Consider the following 22,320-nt stretch of genomic DNA (forward strand, 5'->3'; position numbering starts at 1 on the left):
CGATTTTCGACGTACTAAATTTTACAACAGCTTTGCTGTACAGAATACAACGCATTACTTAGCACCGCATTCTTTCTCTGTAGTTCTGGAATATAAAGAAAACGCGAGCTGGTGATTCAGCCCTTGACGTAACTAGTGACGTGCTCGATTCTATGGGCTGCCTGTCCAGGACTCATTTTCCATTTCTTCAACGTTATAGCGCTCTCTCCCACTACGCTTTCGCCTATTTACTCTGTCCCAGTTTCCGCTGCGGGCTGCGTAGGCTCGCGATCCTAATTGCGCCGCGACGACCAGCCTCTCGCGACGTGCTCGCGTGTTAACGACATCGCGACGACGACCGGTCTCGTAAATTCCCAACGCGTTTCCAACCGTTTAACCGTCCCACCACGCCCTTCGAAATCGTGTTTCCGACATACAGAGTTGCCTAAGTCGGCGATGAACTTCAATTTTATGCTCTCAACTGCATCACGAATCGTTCATCCGCATCGAAAAATGTAAAAAGAAGTAAGAGCTCTCTACGTTAGCGATGAACTTCGATTTTATGCTTCCAACTATATCACGGACCATTCGTTCGTAAAAAAATATGTAAAAAAGGAATAGCTTCCTCAGTCAATGATGAACTTAAATTTTATGTTTTGAACTACGTCACGGGTCATTCGTTTACAACGACAAATGTGAAAAAACAATAGTTTCTTAAGTCAGTGATGAACTCAAATTTTATGCTTCGAACTATATCACAGGTCATTTACGAAATTCACAACGAAAAGTGTAAAAAAGGAATAGTTTCCTAAGTTAGTGATGAGCTTAATTCTGTTTTGAACTACATTACGGTTCATTCGTTCACAATGAAAAATACAAAGAGAAAGAAATAGTTGCCTAAGTTAGCGATAAACTCAAATTTTATGCTTCCAACTGTATCGCGGTTCGTTCGTTCATAATGAAAAATACAAAGAGAAAGAAACAGTTGCCTAAGTTAGCGATGAACTCAAATTTTATGCTTCGAAATGTATCACGGTTCGTTCATCCACAATGAAAAATACAAAGAGAAAGAAAGAGTTGCCTAAGTTAGCGATGAACTCAAACTTTATGCTTCGAGCTGTATTACGGATCATTCGTTCGTAAAAAGATATGTAAAAAAGGAACAGCTTCCTAAGTTAGCGATGAACTCAAATTTTATGCTTCCAACTGTATCACGGTTCATTCGTTCACAATGAAAAATACAAAGAGAAAGAAAGAGTTGCCTAAGTTAGCGATGAACTCAAATTTTATGTTTCGAGCCGGATCATTCGCAAAGATAATTGAAAATGTAAAATTTCATGCAAAACAAATATTATTTTATCAATAGAAATAAATTTATCGAATGGATCATTTATTCGTAGTGAAACGACGATGGAAAGTCTAAGTTTGTCAAATAACGTTCAAAGGCGTTCACGAAACGGCAAAATTTATTAAATTAACTTCTCAAACGACTAAAATTCACTCAATTCCGACACTCGTTGTTTCAATCGCTAGTAGTTTGGAAACTAATGAAATGAATTTAATCATTAAACTGCTACAGACACTGTATCTTTTATCTTCCGTATTCATTATGGACGAGTCAACCGCGATACACGTCCCAAGTGTCAAAGTGTAAATTAGCCTTGAGGCTATAATCACTATCGCCATGTGTGTACTACCACGGTTATCGCGAATGCGTGTTTCAACGACCTGATTGTCGGAATATTTTAACAAATATTTCAACAATCGGATACAATCTGATATAAAAATGTTGATTCTTACGAATGTACGCGTTTCATAGCCAAAGATATCCAAAAGGCTCGGAAGGTATCCCCATTAGAACGATTAATTCCTCGTTCATCTTTCGTTTCGCTGGAAAATCTTACTCCCGTGGATTCCCTCGAGGATCCTTCCGATTTATTTCCAGAGCAGCATCTTCTTTTCTAATCTCTCCGATGCGCTACTTCGGCACGCTGCTCGTCCCTTACCGCGTTTTATTACTTTTACGCTCGCGTACTGTTTACAGTGTCAAGGATCGGGGCTCTGGATCGGCTAGAGCAACCAGGATAATGCCATTTATTATCGAGAAATTTATGTCCCGCCGTAGGCGAGCCTCCTCCCTTCCGACTCTCCTGGGCCCGGTGCGAAACTTTCCCGTAGGTTTTCTACCACCCTCCTTTTCACTATTTTTAATTAAAATCCTCTACGCCATACTCTTCAACCTTCCATCTTCTATTATGGTTAATTATAACGCGAGATGTCTCCCCTTGTTGTAGAATCAACTCTATGGTATCCTACGCTTTTCTAACAATTTACAATTAACTCTATCTTGATTATACAAAAGCAAATTATAGAAAACACTGTTGCGAATGATTGGTAAATAGCCAACGATTAGTCACGGTAGGATAGAAATTGACGGATGAAAAATATTCCGAGATCAGCGGATTTCGAACTGAGGATCTTAAATCTGCAGACAGGCACTCCATTCGTGTGCCCGGTGTACTTTGAGCAAGGTTCTTCTGTTTTATCCTTATTCCCTTTACGTGAGTTCCATACGGTGGATATAAAGAATATTTCTACGTTCTTGCGTGGTCCAATAAAAGCTGCTTTCACAGAAGTAATGGTCCCAACATCCAGGAGAAATAGAAAATCCAGTGACTTCGAGGTGAGGAAAAAGAGAAAGAGAAAGACAGCGCAGTGGTTTTCTCAGTATAGGAGTTTCATCCTCGTCAGGATGAAAATCTGGACGATGCTGAAGGCTGATCTAGCGGATCGGAGGCTACCGCCAGGTGGTAGGAAATTAACATCGGAGGAAAGGATGGCTGTATCGAGACAAGTCCCGGCTAATAAATGCCAGCGCCTCGGGCTACACGTGCAAGCCGCGTTATCAAGATCCTCCAATTATTGGAATTGACGTAGCCTGAGATAACAGGCCCCGGCCTCTGTTCTGGCCGGTGTTGCAAAAGAATGGCTGACGTTAACAGTCAGCTACCAGACCTGCATATCCGGCTATCGACGTTCAATTCGAAGCCACGCTGACGATATTACCAACAATGGGAACGTTCTAGATCCTCGGATCGGTGACCCTGAAAAATCTGGAACACTCGAGGACTCCGATTACACCCTCCAGGGCTTCTTTTTACCAGGAAAATTAGGATTTTAATATATTTTCAGGGGGCAGCAAACGGTCGACGAGGGTTGTACAACAAAATGGAAATAAAAAGTAGAGGTAAAGAGTGGTAGACGGTAAAAGGGTTAAATAAGGCAGCCATTCATTTCATTTGAAATTAGCTTGAAATATGTTATCATAATATATTATATATTATGTTCTTTTAAGTTCCGGGATAAAAAATATGTTTATCGTTATGAATATGCGGTGTTAACAAGGAGATGGCAATGGAACCGCGAAATCTCGAACGAGTTGGCTGCATGTGCGTTCGACGCTGTGGATCGATGGCGAAACAGTGCCAAAGGGATTTTACCTTTGCTCTCGGAAAATGAATCGAGAAATTATGTTCTTCCTGCGGCAGTTTCTTACGTTTTGCATGCTTTCACTTGACAAATCGTAAGGACATGCAACAGTGTGCCATAATAAATAAAAATGGAGAACTTATCAAAGTAAATCACAGAAGAGTGAATATTCTAAACAGACATAATACTATTGTAGTATGAAGAAAATTTATAAAGTAAAACATAAAAAGGAACGTATTAATTTATCGAAAACAAAGGATTGCGCACTGAGATCCTTTTGGGGCTGTTTTAACATCAACCTAAAGCGTCATACACACACACATACAGCCAGCTTATTCGAGATTTCACAGTTCTTGCTATCTCGTACGTATTTGTTGAAATTTCCCCTTTAATTAAGGGTGAATATTTAATATATATGTATATGTATATGTACCCCATAAAGAATCTGACCCAACCAGAAGTTACTTTTGGATAAATTAAAGTAGAACTTGGGTGGGGTTGGATTTGCTGTACCGCAGGGGTGCAGGGGGAGAGGATCTGCCCCACCCACGCTTTTACATCATTACATGTATACCTTGAGAGTACAAAAATATCGTATGTGTAATTTTAAAGCAACCTTTTCTCCCAATATCTCGAAAGCTAAAATAGTCCGCCTATTATGTCCCTAGGAAAAGTTGTGGAAAATGACCAACTTATTTCAACATATTTCGAAGTGTTTGAGATGGGAGTATTGGTACTGCGAAAGATCATTATGAAATTAGCAAAATATTCAACCCTCGTCGTTTCAATTCCTACGTCATTTAAGACGTTAGACTATAATGTTTCCTTCTAACATTATGCGACAATAATCTCATTAATTTCACATAACAGAATATTTTTTACCCATATAACGTATGTCTTTCTTTCACAGTCATCGTTTTCATCAATTTCGACGTTATCTCCTATAACAATGATTTTACGAAACAGATTGAGATTTCGAACGAGCATCTGGCAATGTCTTGTCTAACACATCGTATTTTTTGTTTCAATAGGATTTCGATTAGAAGAGAGTCGAGATTATTCGCGCAATTATGACAATTCACCGTACCATTCCCATGCACTGCAACGCTACCGAATTACTTTATTAATTTATTATTACCTTGATTCCTTTTGACGTATCGCGGTATTTCACTAGAACGATTTCAACGAATATGTCTTCTACGTATAATTACGAAAGCAGGAGGACTGCTAATGCTTATGAACGACAAAGTACGCGCTGAGAAATTTAAAAGCAGATAAAACGAAGCTGACAAATCGCTTGGAAATTATGAGACTTGTTACGAACGTTAGAGTCTGAATGGAGCTCGGTATGTGCAATATCGTAATAAAAATCTGAGCAATTATATCGATAATTTCACGATGTCTGGAAAATTTGAAGGATTGCAATGCAGGTCGACGTCGTTAGCGGGTTGAGCGGCAATGTCGAGGCACACGCGATGGAGAAGTGGCGCAAAAATGGAAGCTCAGGGAGCGGCGCGTCCAATCGATTCAGGGGAAACACGTGAGCCATCCTGGAGGAAACGCTTCGCTGGAGTAGAACGACCTGTGAATACTAACGTGATCCGTTCGTGGGCTTCGATCGTTCTTACTTTATTAATATGCCGTCGATCGAAATAATAAAACGAACCTCAAAAATATCCTTGAAAACTGTAGCTCGTTTGGAATTACAACTGATAAGAAACTGGAAAATCTCATCGCGAAATCGACGTTTAAGCTGCCGTCGGAATTTGTTATTTTTCCATCGATATCGTCCGTTTGATTGGATAAAAACCAGCTCGTTTAGAATGAAAATTGTTAGAGAAATAAAAAAACTAGAAATCTTGTTAAGGATTCTAAGGAAGTTTAAGACAGCGTAGTGAGTATCCATCTTAATTCGCTGGAAATTGCTTGTTTGATTTATTAAAAAACGTCTAAAATACTTCGCCACTCTCGTTTAAAGTGAAAATTGTCGTAGAAGTATGTCATTAAAATATTATCGAAGGATCGAAGCAAGAGTCAATGTGGAACGTATAATAAATTCAGAAAATTCGAAATAGTCCAACTTTCAACAAAAATACCCAAAATACTCTGGCGTTTCCCTTAAAATGAAAATTGTCATAGAAATAAGAAATAGTAATATTATTGAAGAATCAAAGTACGAGTGAAAGTGTAATTGTCTAATTTATTCGAAAAATTCGAAACAGTCGAACTTTCAACAAAAATACCCAAAATACTCTGCGTCTCCCTTAAAATGGAAACTGTCATGAAAATAAGAAACGGTGATATTATTGAAGAATCGAAGTACGAGTGAAAGTATAATTGTCTAATTTATTAGAAAAATTCGAAACAGTCGAACTTTCAACAAAAATACCCAAAATACTCTGCGTCTCCCTTAAAATGGAAACTGTCATGAAAATAAGAAACGGTGATATTATTGAAGAATCGAAGTACGAGTGAAAGTATAATTGTCTAATTTATTCAAAATATTCGAAACAGTCGAACTTTCACCAAAAATACCCAAAATACTCTGCGTCTCCCTTAAAATGAAAATTGTCATATAAATAAGAAATAGTAATATTATTGAAGAATCGAAGTACATATCAAAGTGTAATTGTCTAATTTATTAGAAGAATTCGAAACAGTCGAACTTTGACCCAAAATACCTAAAATACCCTGTGTCCCGTTTAAAATGAAAGTTATTATAGAAATAAGAAAGCGAAATATTATTAGAAAGGCGAAGTTTAAGCGAAGTAAGTCCTCTCTGATTTACTCAAAATTGTTTAATTTATGAAAAACTCTTCGAGGCAGTCGAAATACGTCGTTCAATTAAGATAATTGGTTCTGGCGTCGAATAAACGTGGCTGGCGAGAGTATTGGGTTCTGCTTTCATCTCAACAAGTAGCTAGTTAAATTCGATGTGGAAGCCGTGGCTGGAAACCGGAGGCTCGCGTTTAAATTCGTGGGATTTTCGTGAGTCATGCTGCGTCTTGGTGAGAGCAGGCCTCGGTGCTATGGTAAACGACGCCTTCCTGGCGCCAACGGCGTCCCCTTTCCATCCGTTCTACCCTTTTCCACCCTCATGCTCCTTCGGCGAACATCGAGAACCATGTACGCCACAGTCGCCGCGATAACAATGCGATCGTGTGATCAAAATAATGGCGTGCCGTCGAGTAACTCGTCCGACCCAACTCCGCTCTATACCACATCCAAGTCCAACTTAAACTGAACTCAACTTGAAAAATTAAACGAATTCGCAAGACTCTTCTACTCTTACCGGAAACTTTCCAACTTCGTCATACACTTTCAACGGAATTTCTACAGCGATTTTGATTAAATTTTGACGAAGTATACTTTGTCGATAAATAGAAGAGCGATGCTGGAACTTTTACATTTGAATCTCGCTGTAATCTTAACCATTAAAAGAAGAATCTGTGGCGTCTTAAAAAAGATATTTAACGCAAAATTGAAATCTTGCGACACGTAGAAAGAAAAAAAGGAAAGGAAATATAATTTTTCGGAAAATTGGATTGGAAAAAATTCGGTCGAAGATGAGCGAAAGCAACAAGGTTATAGATCGTTTGAAAGCGAGACATATATTTTCGAGATTGGCTGATAAAAAGAAGTTGGTCGTCTCTTATTATATCAGTCGCGGATTTCCTCCTACTTTTCCACCATCTAACGATCAGTCTGGATTAAGTTCGGTCTAATTAGATTTATTCGGATTTGGTTCTCAGTCTCCGGCTGCTTCCTAATTTTTTTTTCTTCGACAACGGGCAAAGTTTCCGCTGGAAAAAGAGCTGAATGAGGAATCGTAATGTTTTTGTTAAGAAGGGATGGAAATTCTCGGCGGTCGTCGAGATGTGTATACGAGTTTTGACGTCAACGTGGAAAAAGCGGGTCAAGCTCTTTAGCCACGTAATTATTTTTCCTCCGCGGATGAAGTACACCGAATCTTTCGTATAATAAACAATTTTCCAAGCAAAAGGAACTGTTACACAGCATTCCGGCTTCTCAAAGGCACACACGACTAAACCGCCATCGTAACGCTCCAGTGGGCTCTCGATAATTATTGCAAATTATTCACTGGCAAAGTTGCAGCTGTGTGTTGCCAATGACGTAATTAATATCGCTGACTGATAATTGAAACATCGCTATAACCACTTTGATCGATTAATTTCGCCAAGTAACGATTAGTTCGTTTCGAGGTTCGTCTTAAATTAAAAATATAGACAGAGGAGTCATTTTTCCAAAGATTAACATGTCTAGAATATTCTTCGATATTCGGTCATTGGTGAACTACCGCAAAGCCGATGAAATTTTCTGTAAAGAAATTTGTTGTTGCAACTTGTTGTTCAACGTCGTGAATTATCAAGGTATTCGCGCAACGTTTTCATGAGCTCGAACTTGCAAGTTGCGGCTTAAAAACTGCTGGAAATTTGAATCTCAGCATCGAGAGAAAATTTGTTAAAGTTCTTCGTTTCATACCAAATTAATTCGTAGAAAAAGAGAGGGAGAGGAATTAAAACTTGTTCGCGACAAAAGACATTATTCCAATGAAACCGAAATATTTCGCATCATTACTCGTCGCTTGACACGAATAGAGAAAATAAAGGAAATAGAAAAATGGAAAAATGGATAGAAGACGTATGGAGATAGTCGCTACCTTGCGCTTACGGACAATCATTTTTCCAAGCACCTCGACAATTTTTCAAAACTGCTATCAAACAAATTGCATCGAAATGAAGACACTAAAAGCAACCTTCGAGTAATTCTTCGATACTGAACGCTTGCGATTCTCATTATAACATAATTCTTCGTTTTTTCTTCTTTTTTTTTTTTTTTTTCAAATCAAGTTTCTCGTGCACCAACACAATTTTCCAAAAGCAAGGAATACAAAAGGTACTTCAAGCAGCAAAGAGGGGAAAACTCCCTGAAAATAGAGGACCTTCTCTACACAACTTAAAGCGCTTTTCGTCTTAGTTTTTCAAGCACTTTCTACTCCGTACTCGTAACTTGAGTATCAAAATTGGATGCATTTATTATGTAAAAACCGGAGAAGAATTAAATTTGAGGGTATTCTATCTTCTTGCCAACTAGCGTATTTTATATTTCTGCATATCATGTTCTTTTCTTGTATACATTTAAATTTCCCACAAATGCAGAAACAACCTATAGTCTACAAATCATTCAATTTTGAAACCCATCCTAATCTTTCTATTCAGGAATGTATTTTATATTTCTGCATACCATGTCCTTTTCTTGTACATATTTAAATTTCCCACAAATGCATAAACAACCTATAGTCTACAAATAATTCAATTTTGAGACCCATCCTAATCTTTCTGTTTAGGAATGTATTTTATATTTCTGCATACCATGTTCTTTTCTTGTATACATTTAAATTTCCAACAAATGCATAAACAACCTATAGTCTACAAATAATTCAATTTTGAAACCCATCCTAATCTTTCTATTCAGGAATGTATTTTATATTTCTGCATACCATGTCCTTTTCTTGTACATATTTAAATTTCCCACAAATGCATAAACAACCTATAGTCTACAAATAATTCAATTTTGAGACCCATCCTAATCTTTCTGTTTAGGAATGTATTTTATATTTCTGCATACCATGTTCTTTTCTTGTATACATTTAAATTTCCAACAAATGCATAAACAACCTATAGTCTACAAATAATTCAATTTTGAAACCCATCCTAATCTTTCTATTCAGGAATGTATTTTATATTTCTGCATACCATGTCCTTTTCTTGTACATATTTAAATTTCCCACAAATGCATAAACAACCTATAGTCTACAAATAATTCAATTTTGAGACCCATCCTAATCTTTCTGTTTAGGAATGTATTTTATATTTCTGCATACCATGTTCTTTTCTTGTACATATTTAAATTTCCCACAAATGCATAAACAACCTATAGTCTACAAATAATTCAATTTTGAGAGCCATCCTAATCTTCCTGTTTAGGAATGTATTTTATATTTCTGCATACCATGTTCTTTTCTTGTATACATTTAAGTTTCCCACAAATGCATAAACAACCTATAGTCTACAAATAATTCAATTTTGAGACCCATCCTAATCTTTCTGTTTAGGAATGTATTTTATATTTCTGCATACCATGTTCTTTTCTTGTATACATTTAAATTTCCCACAAATGCACAAACAACCTATAGTCTACAAATAATTCAATTTTGAGACCCTTCCTAATCTTTCTGTTTAAGAATATATTTTATATTTCTGCATACCATGTTCTTTTCTTGTACATATTTAAATTTCCCACAAATGCATAAACCACCCATAGTCTACAAATCATTCAATTTATCCTCCATTCCCTTACTCACACTCACAGAGAGCTGAATCAGTATAAGCACAATGACATCAAATTTCCTAACACTGCCACGTCCCCGGGATTAATTCACAAATGCTGTAGAGCCGCCAGCATGTCTGTCGTTCCTACTCGTTCAACAAGACGAACCGACAACAAGAATAGGGAAAAGAGGGAAGAAAGAGAGTAGAAAGGGGAACACGTTGGTCTGAGGGATGAAACGAGACGCGTTAGGTCGAGAAGATAGGAAGAGCGGTTGCGGGTGTTGCGCCTGTACAGATATTGATCGGTCAGGTCACGCAACAGGCTGCTTGTCAGGATACTCGTCAGGTTCCTCCCCGGCTAGGAACTCGCCTTAGGATTCCCGACAATAACTCACGGCCTGGAGAGAGGCACGCCGTTGCATAACCCGTCGACGAGCTCGTGGTTAATAATTCTCTGTCCGACGTGCACGTTCGACGAGTCCGCGGCCGGATAATTTGCTCTGCCTCGAGATCAGCCTCCGACGGAGAATGGCTGCGACTCTAGCGACAATATCGAACCCTTTGAACCCGGCATTCCCTTCAAATGGACGGGAATTCGTGGAGGAACGAGTGGCTCATCGAGTTACTCTACAAGGTGGGGAGAAGAGTTCCGCGAGACCCTGCGTGGCCTGGCTTCTGTCTTCGTCTACGTGGCTTGACAAAGTACTTACGACATTCGTAGGCACCTTCTATAGGGCGTATCACGTGCGTGTTATTGGATACATTTTGAAATTTCATTGGCACCGCGACAATTAATGATCGTATCGGTAACGTTTGAAACAAGTTTGCAAATATACATGAAAGCTGTGGATATTTGAGCCGCTCAGGAAGGCAGATCGAGGAGCAACTCCATTGTTTTTTTTCGCAAAGTTATCAATTTTCCGTTATATAGATACGTATCCAATATGTTTGACAAATTACGAGCAACATTTAAAAAAGAAATATTCGTAACTGTTTCTCTTTTACGTATTTTCATTTATGGAGAGTTGATCAACGTGCTTTTGTGGCCGACTCGTTTATTGCAAGCATACCGTTCGCAGAGGTCAGCAAAGTATTCGAACAATCAATTATTCGTTACATAGATAGATCTGAATGTTCAATATATTTCGTACTTATTACTAATACATATACTTAATACTTGTTGTACGCTTAAACTTAGACTAAATATATATTTACAGTAGTCCTGTAACTTCTATATACATTCTCAGATTGCTTTCAAATTTCCTCGATATAATTACCACAATCGTAATCACCACAAAGCGTTAATAAAATTTCAAAATGTTTAATTCATACAACATACGTAATTCATACAAAGGTCTTCTATTGTATAATGAATGCTGAAATATGTTTGTAAGCTAAATATATGTGTGAGTATATGATGGAACACGAAGGTACCTGGCTCTCTCCTCGTCGATATGCTAATTTATTCAATATTCCTCACGGTATAGCTTGAAACAAGACGGAAGCGAAGTAAGAGCTCCTTTTTCTAGGAATTTGATGAATATTTTCTAAGCTCTCTCTATCTCTCTCTCTCCCTCTTTCTCTATTTTTGGGCTTTTCGGTGGCAACAAGCACATCGTGATCCAGCTGGAAATTATGAGAACATGGACTGCGAGAACATGGAATTCGGAGGAAATAAAAAATAAAAAAGGGGGGAGAAACCTGTGCGCGGTACGCTGCGATAGGAACGACAGAGACCAACGACATTTCATGAATACAGGTTTGATTGGACGTCCTATGTCCGATAAACGTTGTCGACATTTGCGTGATGTTGTCGGCTGCTACACTGTAGAATGATGTTCGTTCAATGATATCAGGAGGTGGCTGCAATGGGAATGGATTACGAGGATGTTGGTCGTGCAGGTGGAAGTAGATCAATTTGTCCGATCGATGGTTAGAGGAAGGCGAAATTACATCGAGACACTTGCGCCACATAGTGATAGTAATTATAGTTAACAGTACCTGATTACCACCACATCGTACGCTGTGAATCGATTAACTTTGCTCTCGTAATAAAAGCAACTAGACCGGATTTAACTGAATTCTTGACATTAGCGCGAGTAAGTTAGGTCCAGATGTTGTCTGACAGCGCAAAATACATAAAACAATTTAATCTTCCGTAACTGGTGATATTTAACCAGTTAGTTATTTTTGACGAGTATACTCGTCACGAGGAAATGACAATATTTCGTGTTACGATGAGTATAATCATCACTAGTTAAATTGCAGTGTACTCGTCACTCGTCACGCAATATTTTATGTCATGACGAGTATACTCGTCATGCGTAAAAAGTAAAGTAGAAAAGTAGTTAAATTTGCTGTATAAATTGCAATTTAATAACTGCAATAAATTACAGTATACTCGTCACGAGAAAATAGCAATATTTCGTGTAACGACGAGTATACTCGTCATGCGTAAAAGATAGTTACAATTTGCTGTTTAAATTGCAATCTAATAACTGCAATAAATCGCAGTATACTCGTCACTCGTCACGCAATATTTTATATCATGACGAGTATACTCGTCATGTGTAAAAAGTATTTAAATTTGCTGTATACATTGCAATTTAATAACTGCAATAAATTGCAGTATACTCGTCATGAACAAATATTTTGACAATATTTTGTGTTATGACGAGTATACTCGTCATACGTAAAAGATAGTCACATTTTGTTGTTTAAATTGCAATGTAGTAATCGCGGTAAATCGCAATAATAAAATGAACAAATGAAACAGTCGTTTCGTTACAACTTGATTCTATATTTTAACTATATTTAGACATGTGTCTGCGTTCGTCGAATATACTCGTCGTCGCTTATTTTCCACGACACGTTTTTCAAGGAGGTCGCAACAGCTAACTGGTTAATGCGGTTCTTCGAGAAAAACAAAAGTTAATCGGACACGAACTGTTATCGCTAACGAACCTGGACATTAAATGTCAGTGACATTAAATCAGTGAGTTGGCTGAATCGATATCTGTAACTGCGCAACGACGTGTGATTTTTCAACTCTGAATGCATTTTTGCCACAACTGTGATTAGTCAACAGCGGCTAAAAGTTGCTGTGTACGTTCGTTCCTCGTATAGAACCACAGACACGCGAGATTTAATTGAAATCCGGAACACCTCTTGCGTCTGTCATCGAAATGGACCTGGCCAATAATAGATTGTAAAACTAATCGAACGAGACGATTAACGAGACAACGTTGGCCACGAACCAATCGTAGAATATTTCCAACGTTCGATTTCTTCCCCTTTTTACTTTCCAACAGTATGTTAATGCATTGTTGACAAAAAAATAACAGTTGCCACTTCATGAGACGTTTTCCCGCCAATGTTCCCTATTTTCTCTGACAGCAAATTGCTCTATCGGAGGATATTGCGTTCGATGGATGGGATTGTTATCCTGGCGAGATAACAGGATAAAACGTTTAAAACGATTCCGCAGTATGGAACAATTCCACTGGAAAACGGCAGCGAAAATGTAAACATCGATTTCAGAAGGATTAATAGAGAAAGATAGATGGTGAGAAACTGGCAAATTTGTATTTGCCACTAGAATTCTGGGCGCCTAGAATTCTAATAAGACGTCGCTCCGTAAGTCCTGACGAATCGTAAAAGTACGATCATTCGTGGCAAATGTAACGGGGAAGTTGTACAAAATGTAAAGAATTGCAGATGGAGAATTGAAACTTTCTGATTTGGAAGCATCGTAACTTGGAAACAAACGCATGAAATGCAACAAATAGTACGTGACAACATGTTGCTCAAATTGCTAATTGACAACGATAAAACGCGACAAATTAAGGTAAGGTTTCACGACGCAAATATCAGGTTGTCCGAAAAGTTTCTTTCCCTTCATAAGGAAATAACAGATTACATTATTTAGAAGAATCACATTATTATTCGATAATCGCATATTATTATATTATTAATATTATTAATTCCAATAGAACGAAATGGATCGTACATGATCCAATAAAATAATATAAAACAAAAACTGTCGTGAATCTGTTATTTCCTTACAAAACGACAGAAACCTTTCGAACAAGCTAATATTTCCTGAAATAATCCTGTTACTAATCGTACCATTTCTTCCTCAGCTCATTTCTAAAACAAGATGAAACATCTCCAACGTTATCTCGTGACACTGTCAATTTCTTCGTCATTGCTTCTACATTTTTCACAACTTTCCCTTAACGTTCGTCGTAAATGATCCTGTTTCAACACCTCAGCACCTATAAAATTATGCTTGTTAGAACGATTATTAGAATTTCAGATACCTGGAGAAGTACAAAAATTCTCTACTTTCTCCTTTTCGTGGAAAGGCGGATACTCGGCGATATTCTCCACCCAGTAACTGCTTCGAATTTGAGAAAAATGTGCGACGTCGCGTGTCGAATATCACGACAGTTTCAAGAGCGTGTGCACTGCGCAGTCTGGAGAAATTTTCTAGCCTCGTAAACATTGCTGTTACTTCGGACGGCGATTCACTGTGTCTCGATAGCAGCGTTCCTTCGCGCGTACAGGAATCCCGAGGTAATCTCTGTTCCGATGGAAACCTTTGAAAATCGCCTGCTATCCGAGACGTCGGGGATGCAATATCCCAAAAGGGGCAAGTCGACTTTAAGCTCGGTGTTTCATGCATGGCCGGACTCGCCGGAGCAAATAAAAGAAGATCTAGGGACAGGGATTCTTCCTTCAGCCTGCTATCTTCCTAGCCTCGTGCACATTCTTCCACTCTACGTTTCTTTCTACGTACAAAATCATGCGACCGCATCCGTAATGGAAAAAGGGAAAATATAGAATTTTTTCGAAATTTTCCATTTCGAAGTGCCATTTGTGATTTTGGTTAAAGGTTGCAGCAACCTATTGTATCGACTGTCTGTGTAGAATCTATGTTCGCGTTGGATAAGCGTCTGCTGACGCGGTAACATCGACCGCTAGCAAGTCTCTCGGTGAAAGGTTGTGTCGCAGGTATGGAAGCGAAGGATAAGTCGTTCCGGGGTTCTGTTCCATGCTCACGGTAAATTTTCTGCAACTTCTCTGTAGCGTTGTTTATTCGTTCAAAGGTAAGAGAAGATTTAAAGCGAACTTTTTACGTATTCACAGGATCTGATGATTCTTGTTTTAACAAGTTAGTTGGGCATCCCAGGCTTTGTAAAGGGACTCCCTCTTGCTCAAGTATTTTGCATGGAAAAGGAAGGACGAGAACACGGTTCCGGGAAACAACCATCAGGAAATCATTACCAGAATATATTTCGCTTACAAGAAGTTTCTCAATGGCAGCTGCCACTCTGTGACAATGCATAATATTCGCTGCACTCTCTCATTCACCAACACGCATACTCGTTTGTGCTATACAGAAAGAATTGTGCCGAACACGCAGCATGTATCGTTTATTGCATCCATTAAAAATCACGGAAGAATATATTTCCTTTGGAATAAATGGTCGTTGTCGAACGTATTTCTCTTTCGAAACTTTCTCTCGCTTTTCTTTAACATTGCTCGTAAATTATATCTCTTCCGTAATACCTTCTTCTGTATTAAATAATACATAATATATAGTAGCTTTCTTTTTCAACAAAATCGACAATTAATTTTTCAAGATTAGTTTTCTTGAATCGCTATAAAAAATTTGCTAAAATAAGGAGAGCAGAGTTCCCACTGAAAATCGCAAATACAATACAAGTTGACTCGCAGTCGTACTCCACGCACGTGTCACACATTTGAAATCAGCGGCGTGATAGAATTACAAAGAAGAGAAACACCGGAGGAGAATCGGTTCGTTTCTCGGTCGAACTAAAAATTTCCACGATTCCGTTCGATTTCATTTCGCCGTAGCACGGCCGTGAACGTCGTAAGCTTGCTTCGCGACTACTTTGCAATTTCTTCTTTTCCTTCCTTTCTTCTTTATCGAGAACACATTTCATGGTAAGGCACGATCGACGGTTCTTCGAATTTTTTGCTTGAAAAATTGACTCTCCCTGCTGTTGCGTTTTGGTTTTGATTTCCATTGAGCAGATTCGTTCTTACATTCTAACTGCAGATCGTGGAAGACCACTTTCGTCGTTTCCCACGATCCTCCACTGACTCGTGCACGGTAACTACCGTTGCCTGCTGGTACAGCTAGAAGCTACTAGTTTAAATAAAAGACTGTGGTCGAACTAGTATCGGAGAGGAAGTTCGTTATCATGCATTCGGCTCAAGGTAAAAACGTATCAAATTCGCTGCTTCGATCAACGTCAGCCTGGATTTTCAAAGCTCGACCACGGCCAGTCTATCTTTCGTTTCTTCTAATAAAATAATCACGGGAAAAAAAGACTGCAGAATGTTTAAAAATACTGGCTGACGTAATTCGATCTTAGAAGGTGCTATTTTTCTACCATACAGTTCCTCTGACAGTATCCTAGAGCTCACACTTGAAAAACGAGTCTCTTTGCTTACTTTACTTACTTACGAGTCTACACTCGAGTCTCCTTTCTAAGACGAACACGACTTGCAGAGACGTTCCTGAGAAGATTTCCTTCTTTCTTTCTCTCTCTCTCTCTCTCTCTCTCTCTCTCTCTCTCTATCTTTCCTTCTTGTTAAATACACTGCTTCGGGCAAGAAACCTATTCGCGAAACATATTCGCTGCTCTTCCAGCCACCGATTTGTATCTACAGCCACGAGCGAGTCTTTCAAGCCTGATTGCCAGGTTCCAAGAGAAATTCCCAAACAACGTGAACCGTATTTTCGACGACCGTCACACGACAGAAAAATTGGATTTCCCTCTGCAAGCCGTGCACAAGTTACACTCGTTCTCTGCTTCTTCGTTCTTAAGGATAACGCGGGTCAGTCAGGTACCTCGACGAGTGATGCAGATTATGGTACGATCTACTTCTCCTGTGATCTCTGTGCAGCTGATTGGCCGGCCTGTGAGGCGAATAGGGACCCAGGTAAGACACCGTCCTCACTGCTCGTCGCTCCTGATCGTTCTGATCGTTCTGAGTCTCTGGGGTCGTGGCAGAATAATCCAGAGGAGGAGCAGCTGGCGGTGAAGAGGTCTGAAACTGAGACGTACCATAGAGAACGCCTATGGACCTTCTCCAGACGTCGTGCCGCCTTTGATTCTCTGGTTCCAGCTGGCCTTCCCTTCTTCTACTTTGGGAGGAGCCACTTTCCGTAGAGTTGCTGTCCTCGCTGGTGCCCAGACCAGGATCCCTGTCTTCGAAGGCGGCTAGACTGGTGGCGGGACTATCCTGCAGACTTTTCGCGGGTGCAGAAGAATGATAGTAAGTGAGAGTCGGGTGCGGGATCACGTAAGGCTGCTGGAGTTTGCAATTCATATCCTTTTCCGACACCTTCCGCTGTTCAGCCTTGTCCGAGTCGGTTTTCTTGTCTTTGTAGGACGACGGGCCGAACAGAGAGAGCAGAACGGGCAGCAGGAACATGCCGTGCATGGCTCCTATGAATATCACCAGGAACACCATCTTGAAGAACACCATGAAGATGTAGGTACCTGCAAGCACTAAAGCTATGAGACCGAGGATCGTTGAAGTGGCTCCTTGCACTATCGGAAGACCGAGACTGTACAAGCTTTCCTTCACTCTGTCCTCCGCGGTCTTTTGCTTCGAGCTCATGTAGGCGTAGCAGATGTGAGCGGTGAAGTCGACGCTGAAGCCTATGCACATGATGAGATTAATCATGGATATGCTGTCCAGGTTCACGTCCCAAAGAGCCATGTACCCTGCCACGCCTAACTCGATCGAGATAATACAGAAGGCTACCCAGAGACAGCACAGGACGTTAGGGATGAAGATAAAGCTGATGAGCATCATTATGAGGGCGCCGAAGACCATGCACTGAATGCTGGTGGGCTTCACCAACTCGAACTGGTCGAAGAACACGAAGTAAGGGTGGAAGACACTGGCGTTCAACGAAGACTGGTCGCAAATCCGACGCAGTTCTTTCACCATATCTTTCTCTTGGTTGGTTCCGCTGACATTCACCGCCTGGATCAGAAATCTACTGGCGATAATGTGCTCTTCGGCCTCGTCAAACTTCACGTCCAGAGAGAAGCTACTTTTGGGGGACAGCCAAGTGTCTTTCAACATTTTGATGAAAGTTTTCTCGTCCTTGATTTCCACGTCGGTGGCGCTGTTGTTGGCGTAACTGAGAAAGCTTCTGAGCCAGCTCTCCGTGTATATGGGAGCGCTGCTGATGTACTTGTTGGCTTCCAGGGACCTGGTCAGATTTTCCATTTGCGCTTGAATCACCGGATCGCTGTAGTCGTACTTTCCGCTCACTACAACCTGAAACAAAAGTGACAAAAGTCTTTGTAGAGCCTCGCAGCAACCGGTTCGTGAAACTCGTCAACGAATATCGGCGGAATTATTTAATTTCAGACCAGGAAACTTTCTTCCTTCGTCTTTTGCTCGCCATTTACTCGCGATCTAAAGATATTGAACACGCGGAGTGAGGTATGAAATTATGAAGAACGGTTTCTATGAACTTGAAAGTCCTCCTATAGTCCGGACGGCAATTAAGTGTCTTCCAGCCACGCCTAGTTCGCCAGAAACTAACAATTACTGGGTTCCGGAGCGGAGAATGCGACACTCTCGACGTTCCAGCGAACGTCCTCTGGATTGAACCAGAAAAATCGCGACAGCACCGTCTGACGCAATGCCAGTCACTTTTCTTCGACGCAGTGAAGCCGAGAGAAAGTTACCCACGTGACATAATTGCGTGTAGCGAGGTACTCGCAGGTTGACGAATCTTCGGAGGTTTGTCGCGGTTCCTGGACCTCTTCGCTACAAACACTTTCTCCTTCTTTCCTCTCAAAAATCTCTTCGATTAAAGAAGCAATCCCAAACCTACCCAAAACAATGATTTTCAACTTTTTCTCGTTAGAACCGTTTCTCGATTATATTTTATTATCTTATTATTATTTAAATTTATTATTCAAATCTACTGTATCTCAATATTCAGGACATTTACGCTGGACCTGTATGTTTTCGTTATTCGTATTTATCGATATAGTAGAAAATAAATAAGTCAATGTCTCTGTGTCAAAATAGTTCGATACCGCGTGCCTGAACAATTACAAAAATCGCGAATCTGCACCAGAATCTGCTACTCTTCGGATAACGATCGCCTGCATTCTATCTACCTGTATTCTGTACGGAAATTCCCGGAAGTAGTAGTCCTGCCGGTCGTAGAAAGTGATCGAGTAGGAGTCGTTCTTGGAGAGCTTGCGACGGTCCAAGCCCTCCTGAAGAGTCGTCAGACCGTAAAGAGCGCCAGCAAGGTAACAGGCGAATATCAGGATGACGATGACCTTGACGGGTCTGCAATTCAGCGCGGCAGCCAGATAATCCCTGAACCAGCTCATGCAGCCGTGTTCTGGGTTATCGATGGGGTTGTATGGATCGTCCGGATCTACTCCTCCGCTGCACAGTGCTCTATAGAGCCACGATCTGTTTGCTGAAAAACAAAACAACATTCGTTCGTCGTTAGTTCGCTGATTCAAGTGGAAAGGGGTGGTTGTGGTGTATCACGCGATCGCTCTTTTCACGGGAATCTGTTGCATTGTCCTCTACTATGAATCCCGTACACATTGTGAGAAAAAGAATGTACGGAGTCATTGTTTAGCGGGAACAAAGCCAGAGGAGAACGATGGTACAATGTCACGCACCAAAACGACAATGAACGTTATGATATACGAAGACTCGCATTAACACGCCGAGCACGCGTTCCTGATCGGGACAATCGATTTCCAAGATGCGTTGACCACGTGTGTCCGCCGCCTTTCTTGCCTACCGATTGATTACCAATTCTTCTCGATCGAGTCACGATACCAATTATTAATGATAAATTCCAACGACCTTAAACCTTTGAGGCCTAGCCACGCGTAAAGATAAAAGCAACGTTCGCCGTGTAAATTATATTTGCGTCGATGGTGCGTGTAACCACCTTGAAATGGCACTTTCACCGCGTTTTCCAGTCGATGGTGCACGAGTGATCGCGGAAATGAGCAAATACCGTTTGCCGCTTTTCACAGACCATCGAAAGCAGCAAGAAAAGGTAAAAACTGGAATATGCAAAACGCGAGTCTTGCAAAAATATGCAAGACGGTATTGTTTATAGCTGTTGACAATGCCTCGGGAGAAAGTGACGAGGTTACGTAACGCAGCGGTGATCTAACGAATTAGCGACACTCTAACGTAACCTGGTACGCTTTTCTCGCGTAACCGGCGACTACCACCGGACATCTGGCGTCTCGTCGGTTTCTCATCGAGTTGACAAGAACCAAAGGAGTACACAGACGAAGTAGTAACTCGATTCGGATCACAGGACGATCGATTTCCAATTTTGCCAATTACAGCTACACGCTATCGCCAAAGCGATTTGTCAGATTCGTAACCGATGTAAGGGATAGCAATGGACTTGCTGGTGCATCGATCTACAATTTCTAACTAATTTTAGAGACTCGACGACGGTTGGTCAGGATCTTCCGGCTTTCACGATCGAAATCGCCGGCGATTTACAACGACCTTTCTCTCGCAATGATCGTGTACCGACTTCTTACGATAAAACGGTATTCGTGAGAAGATTTTAGTTAAAGAAAGGTCTGTTCTAAAAGGATTTTTAGAACGGCTACCTTTCGTAGAATGGAAATAAGAATAAAGCAGCGTTGGTGTAATGGCCCCAAGAGTCCGGGGTCCGGCCGGCCGTTGCTTAGCATAGAAAGTTCCGTGGCAAGCGGCAAATAAATGAAAGTTCAAATAAAACCAACGAATGATACGTTCGACGAGGTTCTGCCCGTGAAAGTATTCCGGGTAACGTCTTCTTTGGCGATTTTACGGACCCTGTTACCATCGCCGCGTACGTGTAAGTAAACAGGATGGTTACATCGGATGTAGTAACCGAAATGAGTCGCAAACGATCGTCGAACTCTTACTTTTACCGACCACTGCGGATTCTTCAGCGGTTACGTAACAAGAAAATGCGTGTGTATCCATTTGCAGCTCCATTTCTCGCTCTCACAGCGTCGCAGCTTCTTCGGATGTTAGTCCTGAATCTCCTTCGACTAGTTTCGCTTGCTTCTTTCTTTTTTCTTTTTTTTTTTTTTTTTTTTTTTATTCGAAATTAGAAATTTCGGACTAGATATTCTCAAAATCAAACAGTCTACGGTTGTAGGCAGAAGAAAGTTTAACGTCAAGTTTACTTATACATGTATATTAGTTTTAAACTTTCTTCTGCCTACAACCGTAGACTGTCTGATTTTGAGAATATCTAGTCCGAAATTTAACGTCAAGTTTACTTATACACGCATATTACTTTTAAACATTTTGTCTCTACCAACGCTCGTCTATTATATTATAATTCAGTTTCGCAAAATTACAGCGTTTTTTCCAGGGCCGCGTTTACCGTGAGACGCGTTAGGCGCAAGAAGCTGGCATCTCGCTCCCTGTTAGGTCACGTTTAAGAACCACGTTGCACGCCTAGGGCTTCCAAAAGTATAAACGCGGCCCTGGTTTCTTCCTCCTTTAACCCTTTAACACGTTGACTGCCACGCGTGTTTTCACTGAAATCTCCGTCAGGCCACGCGTGCCGCAGTACCAAGCGTTCTGTGCTAGGTACTCCCATCGATATTTTAGTAATGCGAGTAAATGATTTTTTTAATAAACAACTTTCGTATTACTTTTATAACAATTCAATAATTTTATTATTTCCTCTAGACTCCTTCGCAAGTAGTGAAATAAGCGCCACCCGAATACGGGTGACGCGGTCCTACCGGAAACTTTGCTGTCACCCGAATACAGGTGTCGTGGCAGTCAACGTGTTAGCTTTAGTAGAGATCAGAGTATTACTTGGAGCAAGTTAACGTTCAAACAAAAAGAAATATGAGCGACAGAGACTTACAAGATTTGGAGAGAGGCTGCACCTTGCAGCACAATACACTGTGCAGGTTCTTTTGCTCGCAGTAACCGCTAATGGCTACGCAACCCGTGAAGAAGGTCAGGTGGAAGACAAAGGTGAAGACCACGGCGAATCCTGAGGCAAACAAAGTAACAGATCATTCATTTAGCATTGGAGTTATTGGCGTTTAGATAAATCGCGTGCTACGGACCTGAATAAATACAGAAGATCTGAACCGAGGGGAAAGGCGAGAGAATGCCAATGAAGAAAGATATCATGTCAGTGAGAGAAGTGATAGTGATGGAGACAGCAGCTTCGCTGAGAGTCGCAGCCATTCTTTCAGGCACCGGTTTCATTATACTGGTTCGTCTCCAGGCCGCCAACATGACGAAGGTGTCGTCGATTCCGATACCTGCAAACAATTCGATCGATCAGTTCGATTAATTGGAAATAGCGTCAGGCTGTTTGGTTGTAAATTAATATGAACGAGAGAAAAAAAAAGAAAAGAAAATACAATGTGACACAGCTGAGTCATTGTGGGAGCGATTTGTCGGC

The 22,320-nt window shown here is 40.5% G+C and overlaps 1 protein-coding gene across 3 annotated transcripts in view; it reads right to left on the minus strand.

The window, feature by feature from the left end:
• Positions 1 to 15,436: 15,436 nt before the first annotated feature.
• Ptr (patched domain-containing protein) overlaps positions 15,437 to 22,320 on the minus strand; it is a 55,322-nt gene continuing 48,438 nt past the window's right edge. For 2 of the 3 annotated variants that reach the window (XM_072018695.1, XM_072018696.1), the window contains 4 exons: positions 21,977 to 22,177; positions 21,769 to 21,900; positions 19,013 to 19,326; positions 15,437 to 18,155 (listed from right to left, as the gene is read on the minus strand). In XM_072018695.1, the coding sequence (XP_071874796.1) occupies positions 16,680 to 18,155; positions 19,013 to 19,326; positions 21,769 to 21,900; positions 21,977 to 22,177 (2,123 nt within the window). In that variant the 3' untranslated portion in view covers positions 15,437 to 16,679. The remainder of the gene's footprint in view (positions 18,156 to 19,012; positions 19,327 to 21,768; positions 21,901 to 21,976; positions 22,178 to 22,320) is intronic. The other variant, XM_072018698.1, reaches the window with a different exon arrangement.

The sequence above is a fragment of the Bombus fervidus genome, chromosome 15 (assembly GCF_041682495.2).
Source record: "Bombus fervidus isolate BK054 chromosome 15, iyBomFerv1, whole genome shotgun sequence".
Classification (NCBI taxonomy): Eukaryota; Metazoa; Arthropoda; class Insecta; order Hymenoptera; family Apidae; genus Bombus; species Bombus fervidus.